This window comes from Sphaeramia orbicularis, chromosome 9 (assembly GCF_902148855.1).
Source record: "Sphaeramia orbicularis chromosome 9, fSphaOr1.1, whole genome shotgun sequence".
Classification (NCBI taxonomy): domain Eukaryota; kingdom Metazoa; phylum Chordata; class Actinopteri; order Kurtiformes; family Apogonidae; genus Sphaeramia; species Sphaeramia orbicularis.
In genome coordinates, this window is record NC_043965.1 from 10,484,427 (window position 1) to 10,504,851 (window position 20,425).

Consider the following 20,425-nt stretch of genomic DNA (forward strand, 5'->3'; position numbering starts at 1 on the left):
CAACAAAATAACTCTAAAATATTACATATATTAAAAACAAACTCTGTCCATGCCTCCACAAAGTGCAAAAATATTACACTTATCAAAAAATAAACTCTGTCCAAGCCTATATACATGATATAAACAGTATATCATAACACCTGATTTATAATTATATGATATATTACACATTGTATACATTAAATATTACTATATTATACAATGATATAATGACATTATAATGTAACATGGAAGCCAGACACCAGTTTAACTGAGCAGCTTTCCCTTCAAAAGAACATCTGCCATTGGTGTCTGGAAACCAGTTCTAAGAATAGACCCATGAGTACAACTTAACACTATGGCTCATGTACTAAAAACATAGACCACAGTGCAAACTAACATATTATCGAGTTACTTACAAAATGTTGCCACACACAGCTGTGTCAACTTTGTATAAAAAGACACCCTTAGTGGCTGGTAGTTGACAGACCATATGGTACAAAGGCCAGACAGAGAAACACCGAAGGCACTCACCCGTCACTCAGAGGGATCACACTTATAATTTAATGTCATTATGTCACTTAAAACACAGACATGAGTGAAAACATGGGGATAACAGATGTACTTCAGCTGTAAAGTCGGGCATTTTAAAATAGGGTTGATGGATGACTGCAAGTTTTGAATCCTGTGTAACCTTCATTTTCCGCCTGTCAATGTTTACTGATGGAGCTGGATTTAAAGGTAGGGTAAGAGATGTTTTCCTGAAGCATTTTTTATGATATTGCTTAAAATCCCCTTCACACCCTGATTACAACCACTTAATTAAATGCTCTAACACAAAGATTTAAAAAAAAAAAAATGTTGTCACTTGTGGAATGAACATTACTGAAAAAACACCATCCAGCCCATTGAAATGATTGAACGGTGATATGTCTATCAAACTTAAGTGCCATTTGTCCCTCTCCCCTCCCCCCTCTGCACGTACCCCTCTTTGTGCATGAATTGTGTGTTCTCAGAGGCTTGGAGCACTTGTACAGGAAATGAAGCCAGAGCCAGAGCTTGGCTATATTAGTTATACTAGGATGGAAAGTTCACTGACAAACTGTTTTGTCAATAACATAAATCACTAGGGCAGGGCTGTCAAACTCATTTTGGTTCAGTTCCATATTTAGCCCAATTTGATCTCAAGCGGGCCAGACCAGTAAAATAATGACTTAATAAACTATAAATAATGACAAATCCAAGTTTTTCTTTTTGTTTTAGTACAAAAAACCCCCAATTAAATTATGAAAACATTTACATTTTACAAAAAAGATGTGAATAACCTGAAAAAACAGAAATTTCAATTGAAAAATTAGTGCAATTTTAACAATATTATGCCTTGACTTATTATTTATATATGTACATTACACACAATGTTACATAAACGTTTGGTAACACGCAGAATATTGTTAAAATTTTGGAGTTTGGAACTAAAATTTGAACAATTTCTACAATATTCCATCTGTTATTATTAACACAACTACAGATCACAGTGGATCCATAAATGCACAAAACATTTAGTAACAGGTAGAATATTGTTAAAATTGCACATTTTGGGTTGTTAATCTTTGTTTTTATTTATGTATTTATTTGTATTTTATTGTGAAAGAATAGTTTTGTAAATGTAAATATTTTCAGTGTAATGTTATTTTTTTCACAAAAATTTTTTCCACATAATTTTTCACAAAGAAAATTTGTAGTTGTCATTATTTATGGGTTATTGTGTTGTTATTTTTCTTGAGATCACATTGGTGTGTATGTGGAACCTGAACCAAAATGATTTTGACGGCATTGACTGTTCAGGTTAATTTTTGCACTTTCATCCTGCTGGACGGAATGGAACCTTTGACACCTGTGCGCTAGGGAATGTAACGTTAACACTGAGCCGGGGCTGGGTGAACTGATGCTGTGCAGCATTTGTGAACCCTCAGGAACAAGCATTGCACGTGCCAGTACTCTGGAGGTGTGGCTTCAGGGGGGATGTCTGAAGAAAGGGGTTTGGACTTTTGAATTGTGTAATTTCAAAATGTAGCTTGCTCTAACCGGTTTTCCAAGATCCCCTACCCCACCTTTAAACACAGCCCATTTACACCTTCAAGAACTCATTACATCACTGTTAACTGTTCTATCTGTGTACATTTGTTGGTGATAGATAAAATCACGCGAACATTACCATGCTGATTTTACTTTTACGTCACATTAATACTGTTTGGTCATGAAAAGTTTGCAGAGTTTTCAAGCTACACTGTAGTTAAATGTCCGATCTGTGTATTTATCAAGACTGATCCTCATTGTAAATTTGATCTATTGTTTTCATTGATGTTTCTTCTCCATGTTCTCTCATTGGCCACTAGAGGTCAGCTGGTCATCCATTAATCCACAGTAGATGTCAATACACCACATCGAGGTGTCAATATTCACTGTATCAACATGACAACAACTTTATCTCTACAACACTTTCCAAAATACGCCATCGGCTCTAATGTGTCCACAGTGGCGAAACATGAGGGTTTTGACCCATTAATGGTAGTATTTCAAAAATTATAATTTACAGGTGTACATTTTCAGTTTGTGAATCAGAATGAGTACATTTGCTGAATTTGCTTTTTACTTGTGATTCCTGGTAAGCATAGTAATATACAGCACTGCTAAATGATTCTGTGAAGTGTTCTTATAAAACAGATGCTTACTATTGAGAACACTAACAATGTTTTTATTATTTCCGTGACATGTGTTTCTTAGTTACAATCAGATGTAGTTAAGTCCAAACAGATGGAAATTAGCACTGCTGCAGCAATCTGGCATATTTACAGCTGCAGTCGTTAGAGATGTTCATTAATATGCACTGTCCCTAATAAATAAATAAATAAATAAATAAGGAAACGTGATCAAATCTCACACATCACAATCTGATCAAATCTCAAACATAAGAGCACACAGCAAAACTATGCATACATATATTTATAACATATGGTGCAAAAATGAGAATCAAAGCTGGAAAACTGGGTTTACTTGCAGAAGGACATGGGTAGGTATGTCATATTGTTATGTTTCAGGCTGCAATGGTGATACTGTCCTACAGACTCATTATTCAGGAAATGCTGTGACCGTCTCTGGTGAATAAACAGTTGACGCTCCCACTGTGTTCCCCCCACATCAGAATAACAGCACACTTTTTCCACAGATGCTCTCCATCTCTTATGTAACATTGTTTGAAAATGAAGCTGCAGGCTTTAGGTTCAGGTGGGGGAGTTAAGGAGAGACGCTCAAGCTGTTCACTTTCCCTCCAAATACTTCAAAAATATTAGCTCATACTTGTGTGTGTGTGGCTCAGTGCTGCATAGAGTGACTCATACTCTCTAATCAGTGATTCATTAATGGGGAATTTTCATATATTGTTTTTTTTTTTTTTTTTTAAACTTCTATTTAGTCAAACTTTATGACAACGTACAAACAGTGAACAACAACAACAAAAGTTGGCAAACTGTTAATTACAAAGACGCTGCAAGACTGGTTTATGTAATAGATGCCTGTGCAACATCACTAGCACACTGAGGTAGTACATTATGTTTGCACAATAACTTGTATTGTATAATAAAACAACGCATATGTATGTGAGTCAAGAATACATATATTGCTTTCAATTAATTTTCATTTAACCTAAAAGCATGTGCTTCGAAAAGGTACAGGTGCTATTGAAAGAATATTTGCATATTTTGTTTGTAAATAAATGTCTATGTACAAAATTATTTTGGTTACCAAATGAATGACTCAACTTTTTATTTACACACAAGATGATACAAAAGACATTTTTATCATAAATACGACATTGAATATTGAAGATTATTGTATTGGAAATGACAATTAACATTAAAAACTTATAAATCATGAATAAATAAGATGAATATAAAATAAAATATAAATATGAAATAAAATAACAGTCATTAATATATATACATTAATATATATCTATATATCACACAGGCTACTTTTTTTGTTTATTTTTTTTTCAATGTTAAACTGGATAAAATAGACAGAAACAGTTGGGCTAAAAGACAATATATTTTTCGTGTTTTTTTGTTTGTTTGTTTGTTTGTTTTGTTTTGCTTTGTTTTGTATAGTGGCCTAGAGGTGCAACTGGCCAAAAAATTAGCTACTAGCCCAAAAAAGTATCCACTGTAAGAAAAAAAAGAGAACAACCCAAACATTATCCACTAGCCCAAAAAATTATCCCCTATAACAAAAAAAAGAGAGCAGCCCAAAAATTATCCACCAGCCCAAAAAATTATTCAGTGTAAGAAAAAAAGAGAAATGCCCCCAAAATTATCCTCTATAAGAAAAAAAAAGAGAACAGCCCAAAAAATTATCTACTAGCCCAAAAAATTATCCCCTATAAGAAAAAAAGAGAACAGCCCAAAAAATGATCTACAGTCTACTCTCGTTAAACCGCCCGCCATTATACCGCCATTTCCGCCTATCACCATCCGCCAGCCCATTTCCATGCACAAACAACACTTATACCATTGATTTCCCGACCGTTATACCGCCAGCGTGATTGCCATTGAATACATATAAATTTTAACAATGCACTGAAACAAACGCGCCAGACGCTGATCTCGACAAGCTACGAGTAGGTCTACGGAACGGCCACCGTTCATTTATCGCAGAACACTCAGTAGGTCAGGATGTCGGGAAGAAGACGTGGGATTAAGCCAAAGCCTCAAGATGATGGGGTGTCATTTCCCGACACGGTATAATAATGCTTAAAATGTTTCCCCACTTTAAATGATCCCTTACAACATAACAGAATCAAGATTTATTTAGAAACGCAATTAGAACGGGTTAACGGAGGCAGCATAGACATCATATAGTAAAGACATGCACATTGTGGACGCAACCCGTTGTAACGCCATTTTCACTATACCGCCAATTTGGCCGTGAACGGAAGTTGGCGGTATAACGAGAGTAGACTGTACTAGCCCCAAAAATGATCTACTATTAGAAAAAAAGAACAGCCCAAAAATTATCCACTGTATGAAAAAAGAGAAGTGCCCAAAAAATGATTCACTAGCCCCAAAAATTATCTACTATTACTATTATCTTTTTTTTTATCGTATAGTGGATAATTTTTTGGGCATTTCTCTTTTTTTCTTGCAGTGGATAATTTTTTGGGGCTGTTCTTTTTTTTTTTTTTTTTCTTATAGTGGATAAATTTTTGGGCTAGTAGATATTTTTTGGTCTGTTGCACCTCTGGGCCACCGTATTTTTGTTTGTTTGTTTGTTTGTTTGTTTGTTTGTTTGTTTGTTTGTTTGTTTGTTTTTACAAAATTAACCCAGTTTTATACTTCTTGTGGAGTTGACTCTAAACTTCTGTATTTCCTGTTGTCTTAGGACCAAAATTTACAAAAATACATTTACATTCTCACTGACTTTAAAGCCAAAAAAACTAAGCTTTTTTTTGTTCGCGTTTTATACCAGCCAACGCCGCTCCTCTGGGCTTCCGTAGTGTTGTTATTTTACCCGGAAGAGGTTGTCAATGCATGGACGTCATTAAGTAACCTTAAGATGGCGGAGACGGAGGAGGAGGTAGATGTCTTGGTCCAGAGAGTTGTAAAAGACATCACCAACGCCTTTAAAAGAAACCCCAACATGTAAGTATGACCTAATGTTTGCATAAAAAACAGTCGGAAGAAGCGTCCGTCACATTTATCGCGTCCAGAAGGAGGAACCAGAACCACCATTTCAACTGTGCGGGCTTAGACTATTACCTGGAATCAGAGCCGTTCACAGAAAGTTAGCTTGCTAGATTTTCGTCATTTCTTTTGAATTGGTGAAACTTTTTCCTTAGTTACATCTTTAAGTACACTCAACCCTCAAGAATTACTATAGGGTATGTTTTTGACGCCTTAAATAGAGCAGCATTAGCCCGTGGGACGATGCTTTCTCATTCCACACGAGTCATTTGTTCATCAATAATATATTTAAAGTTGCAGCTTCTTGATCACGTTATTTAAGTGACTCCCCTGGGGTGTGTGCCTTTAGTTTGCTCAGTGTCTTCGGTAAGGATGAACTCTATTAATGCTTTCAGGTTTAGTGTTGGCAAAGAGAACTCTTCGTACAGTTTAAGGCTTAGATAGAGTAAAAAATAAACTTGTGCATACATTTATTGTGTAAATATTTGACAAAGTACAGGCCAAACGTATGACTTTTGGCAAAACTGTTAATTGTTTAGTATGAGGAGAGGACTGTGTGAATGCTAAGAGAAAGGCTACACAGAATACAGTATTTGTCACATCACACAGACTTGCTGAGTGTTTTGTTTTGCCCCTGATAAGAGGATTTACTCACACTGTTCCCCTCAGGATGTAATTTGATAGAGATTAGAAAGTGGCTGATGGTCAGTTGTACCTGGTCTGGTGACATATGCCCAGTCTACAGTGGCCTACCTTGGTCTCTTTGGTTTCAGTGATGTGATACAGGGAGAATAATAAATTACATTCATTGCAATAGAATATGTGGCACTAAGCTTTTCACACAATTGAAATTTGAGTTGATGAACAACTGTCAAAGAAATATTCGCAATTAAAATATTAATGATTTTTCTCTTAACTTTGTCACTGCTGTATCAAATTAATCAATAGTTTTTATGCCCATACATACATGTTCAGATTCAGATTTCAGATTCTGATTTATTAATTGTCATTCAATAAAAACATCCCAGATGCTGTTAAAGAACGAAATAGCAAAATGCACAGCATGAAATAAAAACACAGAAAAAGAATCCTAAAAACAACCCATATATATGATAAAATATTGAAAACTGCACTAAAATAAATAAATAAATAGTTAGTAAAGATAAAAAAATAAATAAATATTGCACGATGGAGGGGTCACTATTACACCTATTATTGCACATTCCATTATTTCACTTCACCCCCTCAACTTTTGTTGAGCACTTTTATTGCTGCTGGACAAAATGTTAGGATGTTGTTATGATGATGTTATGATGAAGAGCCATATCTATCTATCTATCTATCTATCTATCTATCTATCTATCTATCTATCTATCTATCTATCTATCTATCTATCTATCTATCGATCTATCTATCTATCTAATCTTAAAATACAGCAGAAAAAAAGAAGACACAACAAGATGGTGTCGGTAAGAGTGCCATTCAAATGACTGTTACTGTTGTCTCAAATAATTTCAATATGGTAAATAAATATTAAAACTAACAGGCTGATGCTGTATGTATATACTATTTTTGTGCAACGTGCTAGAAATAGTGCACATGTGACTATCACTATGTTCAGACGGCAGGTCTTAATGCACAATTCAGATTTTTTTTGGTGAAATCCGATTCTTTTTGTGTGCTTGTTCATATTACACAATAAATGTGACTTCTGTCAGTTTTGAATATGAACTGAATGCGACTTTGAAGTGACCCGTAAGCACAAAAGAGGTCCTGACATAATACCACTTAGACACACACTGTGTTTATGGAAGTAAATATGTTTTTACCACTGCTCCTCCTCCTGGGATGCAATATTGTGACGTTTGTTGCATTTCAATGACACAGAGGTCAGATAAATGCGACCTGGCCATTCAGACTGAAGTCGCATTGCAAAATATCAGATATGTATCGGATTTAGGACCACATGAAAGTGGCCTGGGTCAGATTTGAAAAAATCACATTTGTGCTATTCAAACTGTCTTTAAAAGACTGGATACAGGTCACATATGGGCAAAAAAATTGGATTTGAGCCACATTTGCCTGCAGTCTGAACGTAGCCTATGTGACATCATGAAGCTACACAACCAGCAGCATTTCCAGTTGTCTTAATGTGTCCTCTGATCTGATTTTCAGAGGAATCATAGCAATTGTCATAAATAAACAAATGAAAGTATTGTCCAGATTAATATTAACTACTAATGTTGATTTTAAATACAGTGTGTACTGAGCTGGTATTAATTTTAAATGGCCCAACTAGCAATATATTCCTGATATTTTGAGTTGTTGGTGTTATTGTAAGCCTAACTTTACAGTGATTCTTTAGTGTCTGTCTGCACTAAAACATTTTGGTTCTGTACAGAATGAGTTAAATGTGTTGTTTGCTGATGTAGAAATAATGATGACTTCAGACATTGAAGAATTGCCTTAATTCTGTTGATCTGCTGGTTTGTCTTCTGAACCCTGATGCATAGTAAGCCTTCTGTTTTTGCTGATGCAACAGTGGAAAATATAATGTTAGCCTAAGAACATTTTTGGTTTGGTTCCTCAGAGTCTGTCAGCAATAAAAGTGTTGCTGAGGAAACAAAATAATTCTAGATGGTCCAACTGCAGTAACTCAGATGTCTGACCGTACAGTCAGTTTGACTTAAACGGATAATTCGCTAAAGCAACAGTGTACAATGCAACGCTAAAAATGTGAGACGTGTAAAAAAAGAAAAAAAAAAGGTATATCTGCTGTGGTAATGCTGCAGATCATGCTATTGACTGAGCTGTCCAGAATCACTGCAGGGAAAATGTCTTCAACCTTACAGGTTTAGTTCAATGCTTTGCTACATTTATTAATTAATAAGTGTGTGTTTAATGTACAGTATAATTTTCAGTAGTTTATGTTTGTGTATTTAGTTTGTATTTTCTTTTTATGTTCACGTCAGTAGTTATTCTTCTAATAAGGGTTCTAATAATGGTGGAATGGGTAATTTCAGACAGACATAAGGTTTTTTCAGAATGTTTTGGAGAAATGGATGGATGTTATATCAGTGAATTAACTGATTTGGCTTCTTCATGTTCCACTCTATCATTATTAAATGGGCCTTTGCATTTCCACTGTCAGTTGATCTCTTATTTCCACTGCACATATCATTGGTTTTAACAGGTGCTATACCAGCACTAGACACTGACTGACCACGATGAAACTGGCATATGTAGCAGCTTATGTTACCATTACCCGCAGTTATCGACCACTGTAGAATCAGCTTATTACAATCAACATCACCAAAACAGTCAACCACCATCCTTCACACACCGTTAAAACCCTTCTGTCTCCTTTTACAGTGATGAAATCGGTGTGATTCCATGTCCAGAGGCCCGTTACAACCGTAGCCCCATTGTACTGGTGGAGAATAAGCTTGGTGTTGAGAGCTGGTGTGTCAAGTTTCTGCTGCCATATGTGCACAATAAACTGCTACTGTACCGCCAGCGCAAACACTGGTTGGACAGGGAAGGTAAGAGACTCCACATGTGCTGAAGCTCACAGGTAGATGAACTAGAAACATGTGTGTTCATCTGACTCTAAATGGTTGCATAGACTCACCTGTCCTGTGTGACAAAGGGCCTGTTTACATGCACATTAATACCCCGATCATTATCCGATTTCTGGAGTTGTCCGATTTAAGTGACCACGTAAATAGTATAATCTGATATGTTTTATCAGATAACAGCAGTTATCTGATTATGAGAAATCAGATTAACACACCTGGATTTCTCCCTAATACTCTGTCTTCCTGCATGTATTCAGGTTAATCTGATTCATTTAATTCTCTTTAGTCTGTGCATGTGTAAAAACAATTAAAATCGTAGAGAACGGAAGTTACGCAGGCAAATGTGAGCGGAAGACCATAACAGGAAGTTTAAGTCTACCATCACTATGTGTGTACGTACTCCGAAAGAAGTCTGAAAATGGACTGGAGCGTCTAAACCAGGGTTTTTTGATTATTGCATTTCTTAAGTACTAGTAAATGTGTTAGATCTGATTATTGCAATTATCTGATTACTCTGTTATCAGACTTTTATGGTCATATAGTCAGAATGTGTGTAGGTTTTTTTTTTTTTTTTTTTTTTTTTTAAAGGGAAAAAAAAAGAATATGTTCAGGGTTTTTCATTAGGAAAGATAAATATATTAGTTAGACTTTATTTTGTTTCCAAAGTCTAAAAGTTTTATTGTAATTTTTATTAATGTTTTCCAGTATGCAAAGCCAGTAATTGTCTGTCTGTCCTTCTTCCTTATGTGAACTCTATGTGTATAATATCTACACGAACTTATATGATGCTCATCTTATACAAATTAACAGAAAAACACTTGTTGGAATCACTTGTAAAGCAGTTTTGCTTTTTGTAGACTAATATGGATATTTGTCAAAATGAATATTTTTGTCTAGATCTGGGCCTTGAGTTTTAGGTCAATATTGCAGTTATTTTTAAAGACACCATCAGAAGTGAAGATTTGTAATGACTCCCTTTGTGTATTTTTGTCGACAGTGGAAGTGTAAAGTTTAAGAAACAGTTTGTTTTCATTGTAATTCATTTGTCTGTTGTTGCTTTCTGCAGTGAAAATTCACCCATATGCATTTTAATGGAACACCCATAAACATTTGTATGTGTTTCTTTGCCAGAAAATTTGAGAAATATGGTAAGAAAAAACTTGGAGCAATAAGTTTAAGTTGAGTTTATGCAGTTTGTTGTTGCTCAACATGATGCAGCCTTTGCACCTGCTTTAAACAGTATAACAGTATAATGGTCTGATCCACAGTTTAATGTCCAGCACAATGGTTTCTATGAGTGTTTGATGATATTTTTTTGGTTAAAATTAAGGCTTTAATTATCTTTAAAATTGATCATTTTTCCTTAAATCTGATATAATACATGATATTAATGCATTTGCTTTAGAAATCTTTGTAAGAATTTATGACATGTGCATTTTACTGAGATGGGAGTCTCCAACAGTCATTCATGGGTGGGTGGGGGGTTCAGGTATGAGCTTTAGTATCTTGAACGTCAGCAGAAATATTATTGCTGGACAAATGGAAATTAACATTAGGTTGAAATATGGTTAAAACTGGCTCAAGGCAGAATATGCAGAATGAATATAACGTCTTAAAATTGATCAAAGACACCTTGAAAAATGTCTTGAGGATCCATAAAGTCACCTCCCTCATACCTGCAGATATCCTGTACTGTGAACAGGACACTGTGATCAATGTAATGTCATTATCATGCTAACTCCTGCTGACAGCTGCTGTTTTTGTCCTCTAGCTTTAGTGGATATCACATGCACTCTACTGCTGCTGAATCCAGACTTCACTACAGCGTGGAATGTCAGGTACTGATGCACCCAATAACAGACGACCACCACGAGAAAACCCATTCAACAGAAAAAATCTTAATGTTTAGTCACAGCAAGGCATGGCCTAGTGCCTGTAACACACACTGAACTGGTCCAGTGTAATCTGTGATGTGTGGTCATTGTGATGGTTGGCGTTGCAGAAAGGAGCTGCTACAATGTGGAGTCCTGAATCCAGAGAAAGACCTGTACCTGGGCAAGCTGGCTCTCACCAAGTTCCCAAAGAGCCCGGAGACATGGATCCACCGGTAAGACTGGACTGCAGGGCATCATGTCCTTCTGTTAATGCTGCCACCTAGGTCGGCAATGACTAGACGATTAGTTAACGAATAGTAGACAGCAAAATTAGTCATTGACTAATTTAGTCATTGATGATGCCATGCACTTTTATGGAAAAATATGTATTTTATTGCTGATTGCCACTTCTGAGTATTTAGTTGTTTTTTTTTTAACAAACTTTGTTTGACACTGTAATTGTTCTTCACAAAATGTACTTTTGTTTAAGGGAGAAAGTATTTTATTGCTACTGCAATATTTATTGAATTGAATATTTTGTTATGCATTCTAATTGTTATGCACCAAATGTTCTTGTGAAAGGAAAGAAAATTTATTTTATTGCTGCTAAATATGAATAAGAGCCATTGTTTTGTTTTTTTTTGCAGTTCATAATCTGTCGAGTTGACTATTGAAATAGTCTTTAGTTTCAGCCCTACTGTCAAATAACAAAGGTTGGCTGTAAAGTCTGAAAATTCCATGTTTTAAAAATATTCAGATTACTGTTGCGTTAAGTGTTCTGTAGCTTCTATGACAGGCAAAGTAAGATAAAAGGTATCTTTATATTTAGTCTTGATTTGGACTGAAGAGGGCTACCCCTGACATCAGCTCCTCCAACTTTATTTACACAAAGCTTATAACCAACAGCTCATCCCTGTTTCACTAACTCCCATAATGCAGTAGTTTCCGTTTCCCTGCAGGCGTTGGGTGTTACAGCAGATCATGCAGCAGTTCTCATCCGTGAGTCGCAACAGGAAGAAGCAGCATCAGGCCGAAGGTGAACAGGCGGATCCTGAGAGGATCCAACAGATCAGGGACCAACTGGCCAGGACGCTCCACCAGGAGATGAAGGTGTGCAGTGACGCCTCCTGCCGTTACCCTAGCAACTACAACGCATGGTCTCATCGTATCTGGGTGCTGCAGCACATGGCCAAAGGCAATGTCAAGGTAACACAGCAGGATTTTTATATATATATGAACAATCTGAGAGTGAAGATTTAAAATGTACAATAATTAGAACTAGGGCTGGCAAATGAAATGACATAATCATCATAACATAGCAGAATAGAACAGAATAGGCTTTTTTGTCATTACACCAGTTGTACAATGAAATTGCAGGTGGTCTCTACCAGTGACAGTGCACTTAAATCTAAATAACACAATTGAAATATGTGCAAATTAGAGATGCACTGTATGAAAGGGTGAGATTTATAAAATATAATTGTATAAAATATGCAAAACGTTGGTGTTGGGCAGAAATCTCGTACGTCCAAAATGGTTATTTTTCAGGGAACTGGAAAAATGATGTATATTCAAATTAAATGAATGCAGTTAAGAGATACAGTCACAAGTCGTTTTCAACACTTTTCATTGGTTAAATGTTTTTAAAACCATCAGGCCAGTGTGAAGACTGACAAATAGAGTGGTTTTATAACAAAAAAGAACATAAATGGACTTATGAGGTTTCTGCCCTACAGCAACAGAATATACCAGTATAAATGATGTAAACGTGAGGCACATGTTCCATTAGTAGTTATTGCATATTACAGTGAGGTATGGTGTGTATTTTACAGTTTTCAGAGTTGACTCATCGTGGCTTCATGAAATTTCTTGAAATTCAAATGAGTAATTTTCTCAGGTATAAACCCTGGATTCATCATATGTCAGTGGTTCCCAGGGCTGGGCAGGATATAGATAATGGTAATAAACTCAGTGCTGCTTTGTATTCGGTATAAAAAAATGGTGTCTTAATGACCTCAGTGACCTCTGTTTGTCCAAAATCACCCCATGTAAACTACCTCATAATGAGCTGTATTATCTTGATGAGTTGTCTTCGGTTCTCCACATGTGCCATATTTTGTCGTAGGTTTTCCATGATGAGCTGTCGTCTATGCGCCTTTGGGTGTCCATGCACGTGTCCGACCACAGTGGCTTCCATTACCGCCAGTTTCTGATTAAGGAGCTTATCAATGAGCTCTCCCAAACCCCGGCCCCCGGTTCACCCCAGCACCGCTCCAGCTCAGTCCACAGCGGTTCACACTCCTACAGCTGCAGCCAATCCAACGGGGAGCTGCCGGTGGCCGAGGCGGCGGCAGCTGAAGACGCCGACAGGCAGCTCAGCTTCACTACTGTACTTCAGGTCTTCCACCAGGAGATGGAGCTGTGTTCAGACCTCATTCAGTCTTTTCCTGGACACGAGGCTCTCTGGTGTCACAGGTGAGGTTGCACAAACAAAACTGGAACAAGGTTGTGAATCTGGTCTGGGGATCTTAGTCTTATTGGTACCAAAACCCAGAACATACAGTGGTCAGTTCCATTAGGCCTGGGGTCACTGACCTTTATATCCTACACTGTTACAAACATTACACTGCAAAGATGGACATATGTTAAACTATCACAAATAACCATCAGCAGGATGCTTCAGTTTAGACCTCCATATTTATTAATTTGTCATCAGCTGACTTAGACCAATTAGACAACAGCAAAAATGACACCAACACTAGGAGGGTTTCCGTATCACTAACCCTGAATGAGTGTGAGGTGTGTTATTTTGTGGTGAATGTGTTGTTTTGTGTTAAATGGGTTATTTTGTCTTTAACGTGTTGTTTTGTCTTAAATGTGTTATTTTGTGTTAGATATGTTGTTTTGTGTTGAATGTGTAGTTTTGTTATTTTGTGTTAAATGTGTTATTTTGTCTTTAATGTGTTGTTTTGTGTTATTTTGTGTTAAATGTGTTATTTTGTGTTAGATATGTTGTATTGTGTTGAATGTGTTGTTTTGTGTTTTGTATTAAATGTGTTTTGTGTTGAATGTGTTTTGTGTTACATGTGTTTTGTCTTCAACGTGTTTTCTGTTATTTTGTGTTAAATGTTTTGATTTGTGTTAAATGTGTTATTTTGTGTTAAATGTGTTTTGTGCTAAATGTGTTATTTTGTGTTACATGTGTTGATTTGTGTTAAATGGGTTATTTTGTGTTAAATGGGTTGTTTTGTTAAATGTGTTGATTTGTGTTAAATGGGTTATTTTGTGTTAAATGTGGTGTTTTGTGTTGAATTTGTTGTTTTGTGTTAAATGGGTTATCTTGTGTTAATTGTGTTGTTTTGTGTTAAATGTGTTGTTTCTTCTAGGCGACATGTCTTCTACCTGTGGCATCACTGGAGGCGGGAACACCAGCAGAACCTCAACGGCAGCAGTAACAGCGCCACTGAAACGGTCCTCGTCAACAGCAGTGACCCGGGTTCGCCCCCGTCCGGCGGTGGGGTGGGGGAGGGGCCGAGCGCGGACAGACCGGGCCACGCCGCCGAAGCCATGGACGAAGACAGGGCGTTGCTACCGGAGCCACGAGACAGCAAACGGCTGAAGAGAGGCGTCCTGATGCCCGGGACCCCGACCCTGTCCACCGAGCACAACTTCGTGAGCAGCGTCCTGGACGGCTGCTGTAACCTCGAGCAGAGACGCTTCGCCCAGGCGTACAGGAAGTGGTTAGACACTGTCATTGGTCAACAGCTTTGAGAGCAACAGGAGCCACATCCTCTGTCAATATTAAAGTTGCCTTTAGACACAGATTTAGGATCCGCTTTCCTACCTGTAGTGCTGACTCATAGTACGTCAGATGCAGTGATGAGTTGGAAACAGTCATGGGGCGTTTCAGTTCAAAACACAGTTCTCTGGACAGTGAGTAGAGGTGGAGGTGGTGGTGGTGGTATGGGGGGGGATCAGTGCCACCCAATCTGTTCTTCCCCAAATCTCCATAAGCTTCGTCTGAGCCAGGTCTGCTACAGAATGGAAATCTACCCACACATCGACTCCTCATGTGTGTGTTGTGTTTTTCAGCGCCTTAGGTCAAGTTTGGACTTTTCTGAAATTGCTGGATTTTCAGTCACGATTGTTCCGTGTTTAATTCAGCAGCAAACTAAATAAAGCACCACAAGAAGTGAAACAATCATTACATTTACATGCACACTAATATTCTACTAGTATTCTGAACATGAATTCTCAACATGATTCAGCACTTTTTTTTTTGCTAGGAATTTCTAAATTAGGCTTTTTTATCCAAATTTGGCACGAGATGTTGGGCATTATTCTTTTTTAAGGGTGTTTTTGGTGATGTTGTACTGTTCAGCATTGTTCTTTGTCTCTTCATTAAGAATCAATCATATCTTTCCTCATCTCAGCCTCAGAAAAAAAGGATTTAATTTCAAGACCAGCTGAGTTCACAACTGCAGGGGTGTCACCCGTACACTGACCAGTTCATGAGTTAATTTATTTACTTGGATTGGTGAGCTGACATTTTTCCAGAGTCTGTCTGGAGTAAATACTGGACAGACGTTGTCCACCTAAATCTCAAAGGATTCATCCTTTAAAACTGCATCTAAATGAAAAAATGTTAATGTGAGCTGTTATCAACATTAAAAGGTAGTTTTAGACCAGGGGTGTCAAACTCATTTTTTAGTTCAGGGGGCACATTCAGCCCAATTTGACCTTGAGTGTTAATAAAATAATAACATAATGGACTTTAAAGAATGAGAACTCCATTTTTTTGCCCACTTTTGTTCAGTGCAAAAAAAAGTTAAATAATGAAAATATGTTCATTTACAGCCTATCCTCTGAACAACCACGAACAACCTGTAAATTCTGACAAAATAAGTGAATTTTAACAATATTATGCCTCGGTTGATCATTTACATATGTACATTACAACTTCCAGATCACAGTGGATCAACAAATACACAAAACATTCAGTCGTAGGCAGAATATTGTCAACATTTTGGAAATTGAAGTATGGAACTAAAATGAGTTGGACACCCTGGATTGTTAATATCTTCAATGTAAGTTTTGTACTTTGCATATTCATCCCACGGGCAGGATTGGAACCTTTGGCAGGCCGGCTTTGGCCCACAGGCTATATGTTTGACAGCCCTGTTTTAGACGCTAACCAACTAGTTTAACTGTCTAATTCTGGACCAGATCTCTTCATAAATGTCTTCCCTACTCACCCAAACAAAGACACGTAGAGAGTATTAGTCATCGATGTACAGTCTGTATGGTTAAAAGTGATAGTTTCTAGGTGTGTGAAAGACCTAATGTATTTAGAATAAATGGAGGTAATGCAGTGATGATGATGGAGGTCGTCTTCACTACAACACAATCAGCTGGAGTAGAAACAAAGATCCTCTCTGGGTCAGATGGATACTCCAGTGAAAAGTTACTTACCTACTATTACACATTATGACAGACAACAACAGGTTTTTGCATCTCGTTTGTCTCATAGCATAGTTATATGGACAAAAGTATTGGGACACATTGAATTCAGGTGTTTCTGTTTTTAATGGGTCTGGGATACAAAACGAAAATGACAAATATAATATAGTTTTATATTGTGATAACTCTCATTACATTGCATTGGTTAGTTTGGTTTAAATTGTTATCTTTGCTTCCAAAATGCCTCGGAGATGGTTTTTACCTTATTTCTCTCAATATTGCTTTTTTTTTTTTCATCCATGACTATGATTTTAAATGTTCTACCTCTAAATTTCTCAAATATTTTTCATGCTCTGACTACAGTAATAATTTTCTACCACAACTAACCATCAACGTTCTTCACATTTCACTTAGAATGAAAAATCTCCCATTAAACTTTAAGGAAATATTGATGTTTATAAACTATATGGACAAAAATATGGGGACACATCATGGCTACAGCTGTAAGATGTCCTGTTCATGCTGATTTGACAAATATCAATATTAATAATCAATATATTTATCACAATAGTCAGAATTGTCATTATTGTTTTGTATCCTAGACCCCTACTAGAAAAGAAACACCTGAATTCAACGTGTCAATATACTTTTGTCCATATAGTGTATGACTTAGGCAATTATGCTGTGAGACTAACGATCTGTGTAAATTTCATAAATGCAGACAAAGGCTGTGTTTGAATGAAACATAGAGTTCAGGTGTAACAATGACCACAAATGTCACATTATAAACACATTATAAACAACCTGACTTTTAATCACAGTAGGCATGACTGCATGGAAACTGGAATATTAGTGGAATCTACACATTCATTTGTCATGTGTTTCATTAATCATCGGCTAAGGAATATTTTCCTTTTGTCCCTTTAGTACTTTTTTTGGAAAACCTGAGTATTTTGTGCATGTAAATGTAGTTGTGTTGGCGTTTAGGGCGGAGCTACAGACACAAAGCTGTTGATCCTGTATGGAAGCTCAAAATGGCCAATTTTATTGAAATCAACAAGACATAGACCCTAAGCAATAAGCATTAATGAAATCAAATCACAATGGACATTAAAAACAAAAATCAGCTCAAATCTTATTGAGTTATTACATCATCAGTATTTTCACACTAACTCTTGATAGATCTGAGATACAGTCGCGGAAAAAAATTATTAGACCATCAAAAACAGTGGTTATGCAATCAAGTACTAACTCCTATGTGTATTATGTAACTAAAACAGAGTGAAAAGAAAACGTGAAATGCCTAAAAGCACTTTTTGTCAGTACAATGCCATAGATATTGACGTAAGAACTGAAGTGATTTAGGTTATTATCAAGAAAATATGGAAAATGGGTAGATATTAACTCTGAAATTAAACTACTAGGAGCGCTTTTTTTTTTTTTTGTTACCATTATATTTGTCCAAATAAACGTACCTTTAGTTGTGCCAGGCATGAAAATGAACAAGAAACTGAAGAAAACAAGGGGTGGTCTAATAATTTTTTCCACAACTGTATTTGTATTTCATCCTTCTCCTGTTACTGGTTTGAAGTAAAGGAGACGGTGTAAAGTGAAAACTGTCGGGAAAGGAATTTTCAGCACTAATAACATTATATGATTCAAGTCTAAGTATGCAATTTAATATGAAGGTATTTAAACTTCCAGTATTTATGCATTTAACATCTAAAAACAACTAAGTCTATATTGACTCGTACACATACGTGATATCAAATGTTTCCAAAGATGTTCTGTCAGTTATTTCTGTTCATTTGGTCGTCTGCGATCCGTGTCATTTTGTTTACTAACTTAATAGTAGAATGAACTGACGGTATCACAGTACAACAGGATGTGAATGAAACTGTTATTTAGGAGTCGACCACATTAGACGACGACTAAGGTCATCGACTATATTGATGAACGATATTTGGTTTGAGTAATTTTTCAAGTTAAAAAAAAAAAAAAAAATCTAAAAACCTCAGATTCCAGCTTCTTAAATGTGTATTATTTTCTGGTTTGTTCTGTAACGTGAGATGACAAAGTATAGATCAAATAAGACTGTTAAATCCATTATCTTGAGTTTGGAGGAAAACCTTTTTCACTATTTTCTGACCAAACAATCAGTGAAGAGAGAAACTAAGAGTCAAAGTCATTGTTAGTTTCATTCCTAATAGAATTATTTATCTATGAGTTCTAGGTTCAGTTACACAGTGGATATGTTTGGAGTTTTATTGTGAAAGGTAATAAAGGAAGTGGTCTATTCCAATGGTTCTGATTGAGGGATTCGTAGCAATACAAAACATACTGTGCGATTAAGTTATATGTTTTTTGAAAACGTATTATTTCTGTTTTAATTTTCAAATGTTTTTAGTGAACTATTGTAGTATTGGCCATTTTGGAGCTCCACACAGTCGAAGCCCGTGGGTGCTGGTGAAAAACCTTTAGAATTGAACAGACTGGTGCTGTTTAACGTTGTTTGGGAGGTTTTTTAATTTAATGAATCCGGAGTTAAGGCTGGGTGATACAACTTTAAACACTATCATCATTAATATTTTCATAGCAAATAATAATGATCAAGATAAATATCAAATTATTCTTTCTTTCCACCCAAAAGGCAATTTGAAAGTCACATAAAAAAAGAAAAAATCTAAAAGACAGCTGATTGTGATTTTAAACTTTTCTTTATGGCAGGGATGTCAAACTCATTTTAGTTCAGGGGCCACATTCAGCAAAATTTGATCTACAGTGGGCCGAACCAGTAAAATAATAACATAATAACATATGAATAATGTCAACTCCAAACTTTTCTCTGTTTTAGAGCGAAAAAAGTAAATTTACATCAAGGTTTACATCTACAAACTATCCTTTCAAAAGATGTGAAGAACATGAACAAACTGAAAAAATAAGTGTAATTTTAACAATATTATGCCTCAGTTTATCATTTACACAGGTACATTATAACTTACAGATCACAGTGGATCTACAAACACACAAAACATTTAATAACAGGCAGAATATTGTTAAAATTGTACTTACTTCTCTTAAGACATTTCAGGTTCATATTCCGGTTATTCACATTTCTTGCTAAATTATACCTTGTTTTAGTGTAAATACATGAAAATATTTACATTTACAAAGAGAAAAATTTGGAGTTGTCATTATTTATGTGTTATTATGAAAGTATTTGACTGGTCCTGCCCGCTTGAGATTGAACTGGTCTGAATTTGGAAACTGAACTAAAAGGATTGTTAATATCTTAGTGTAATTTTTGCATTCACAAATTCATCCCAAGGGCCAAACTGGACCCTTTGGCGGGCCGAATTTGTCCCCCAGGCCACATGTTTGACACCTGTGTTTTATGGTCAGAACATTGAAAACTATTATGATAAATGTTCAACATCAAAATATAAACAAGTCAAATGAAGTGATGAGTATAAATAATTATCTTGATTACAATGATACAACTCCTTTTCAAATGTGCAAATGAAGTCATGTATATGTGTAAGTTTTTTGTTTGTTTTTTTTCCCCATGACTTCTCACTACCTGTTTTATTTATAAGGACTAAATAAGATTACTTTGTCTTGTTGCGTATTCGAAATAAACTAAACAAAAAAAAAAACAAGTGGTGCCAGGCACAACATGTCCCACCCCTTTATGAAGTTTAAAAATTCATAAAAAAATTTAACTTTGACCTACTTTTCTCAAAATGTAATTACATCTTATCTGGGTCACTGGCAATCTATAAACCCAATTTGGTATGAA

At 36.1% G+C, this 20,425-nt stretch overlaps 1 protein-coding gene and 1 long non-coding RNA gene across 2 annotated transcripts; one reads left to right on the top strand and one right to left on the bottom strand.

Moving 5' to 3' along the window:
* The first annotated feature begins 5,575 nt into the window (after window positions 1-5,575).
* Window positions 5,576-15,364, top strand: ptar1 (protein prenyltransferase alpha subunit repeat containing 1). Its single transcript, XM_030144399.1, has 7 exons — window positions 5,576-5,672; window positions 9,087-9,256; window positions 11,064-11,130; window positions 11,295-11,399; window positions 12,126-12,372; window positions 13,292-13,641; window positions 14,553-15,364. Exons 1-7 carry the CDS (start codon window positions 5,587-5,589, stop codon window positions 14,935-14,937), a joined length of 1,410 nt encoding a protein of 469 aa, XP_030000259.1. The 5' UTR covers window positions 5,576-5,586; the 3' UTR covers window positions 14,938-15,364.
* A 2,909-nt stretch (window positions 15,365-18,273) lies between these two features.
* On the bottom strand, window positions 18,274-20,120 carry LOC115425121 (uncharacterized). Its single transcript, XR_003936190.1, has 2 exons — window positions 20,010-20,120; window positions 18,274-19,342 (listed from the first exon to the last, which is right to left on the bottom strand). It is a non-coding gene; the product is annotated as an uncharacterized LOC115425121 (long non-coding RNA).
* Between the last annotated feature and the right edge of the window lie 305 nt (window positions 20,121-20,425).

Coding starts and splice junctions, on each gene's coding strand:
- ptar1 (XM_030144399.1), top strand. CDS start 5,587: ATGGCGGAGACGGAGGAGGAGGTAGATGTCTTGGTCCAGAGAGTTGTA. Junction 5,673..9,086: donor TTTAAAAGAAACCCCAACAT/GTAAGTATGACC, acceptor CTCCTTTTACAG/TGATGAAATCGGTGTGATTC. Junction 13,642..14,552: donor GAGGCTCTCTGGTGTCACAG/GTGAGGTTGCAC, acceptor TGTTTCTTCTAG/GCGACATGTCTTCTACCTGT.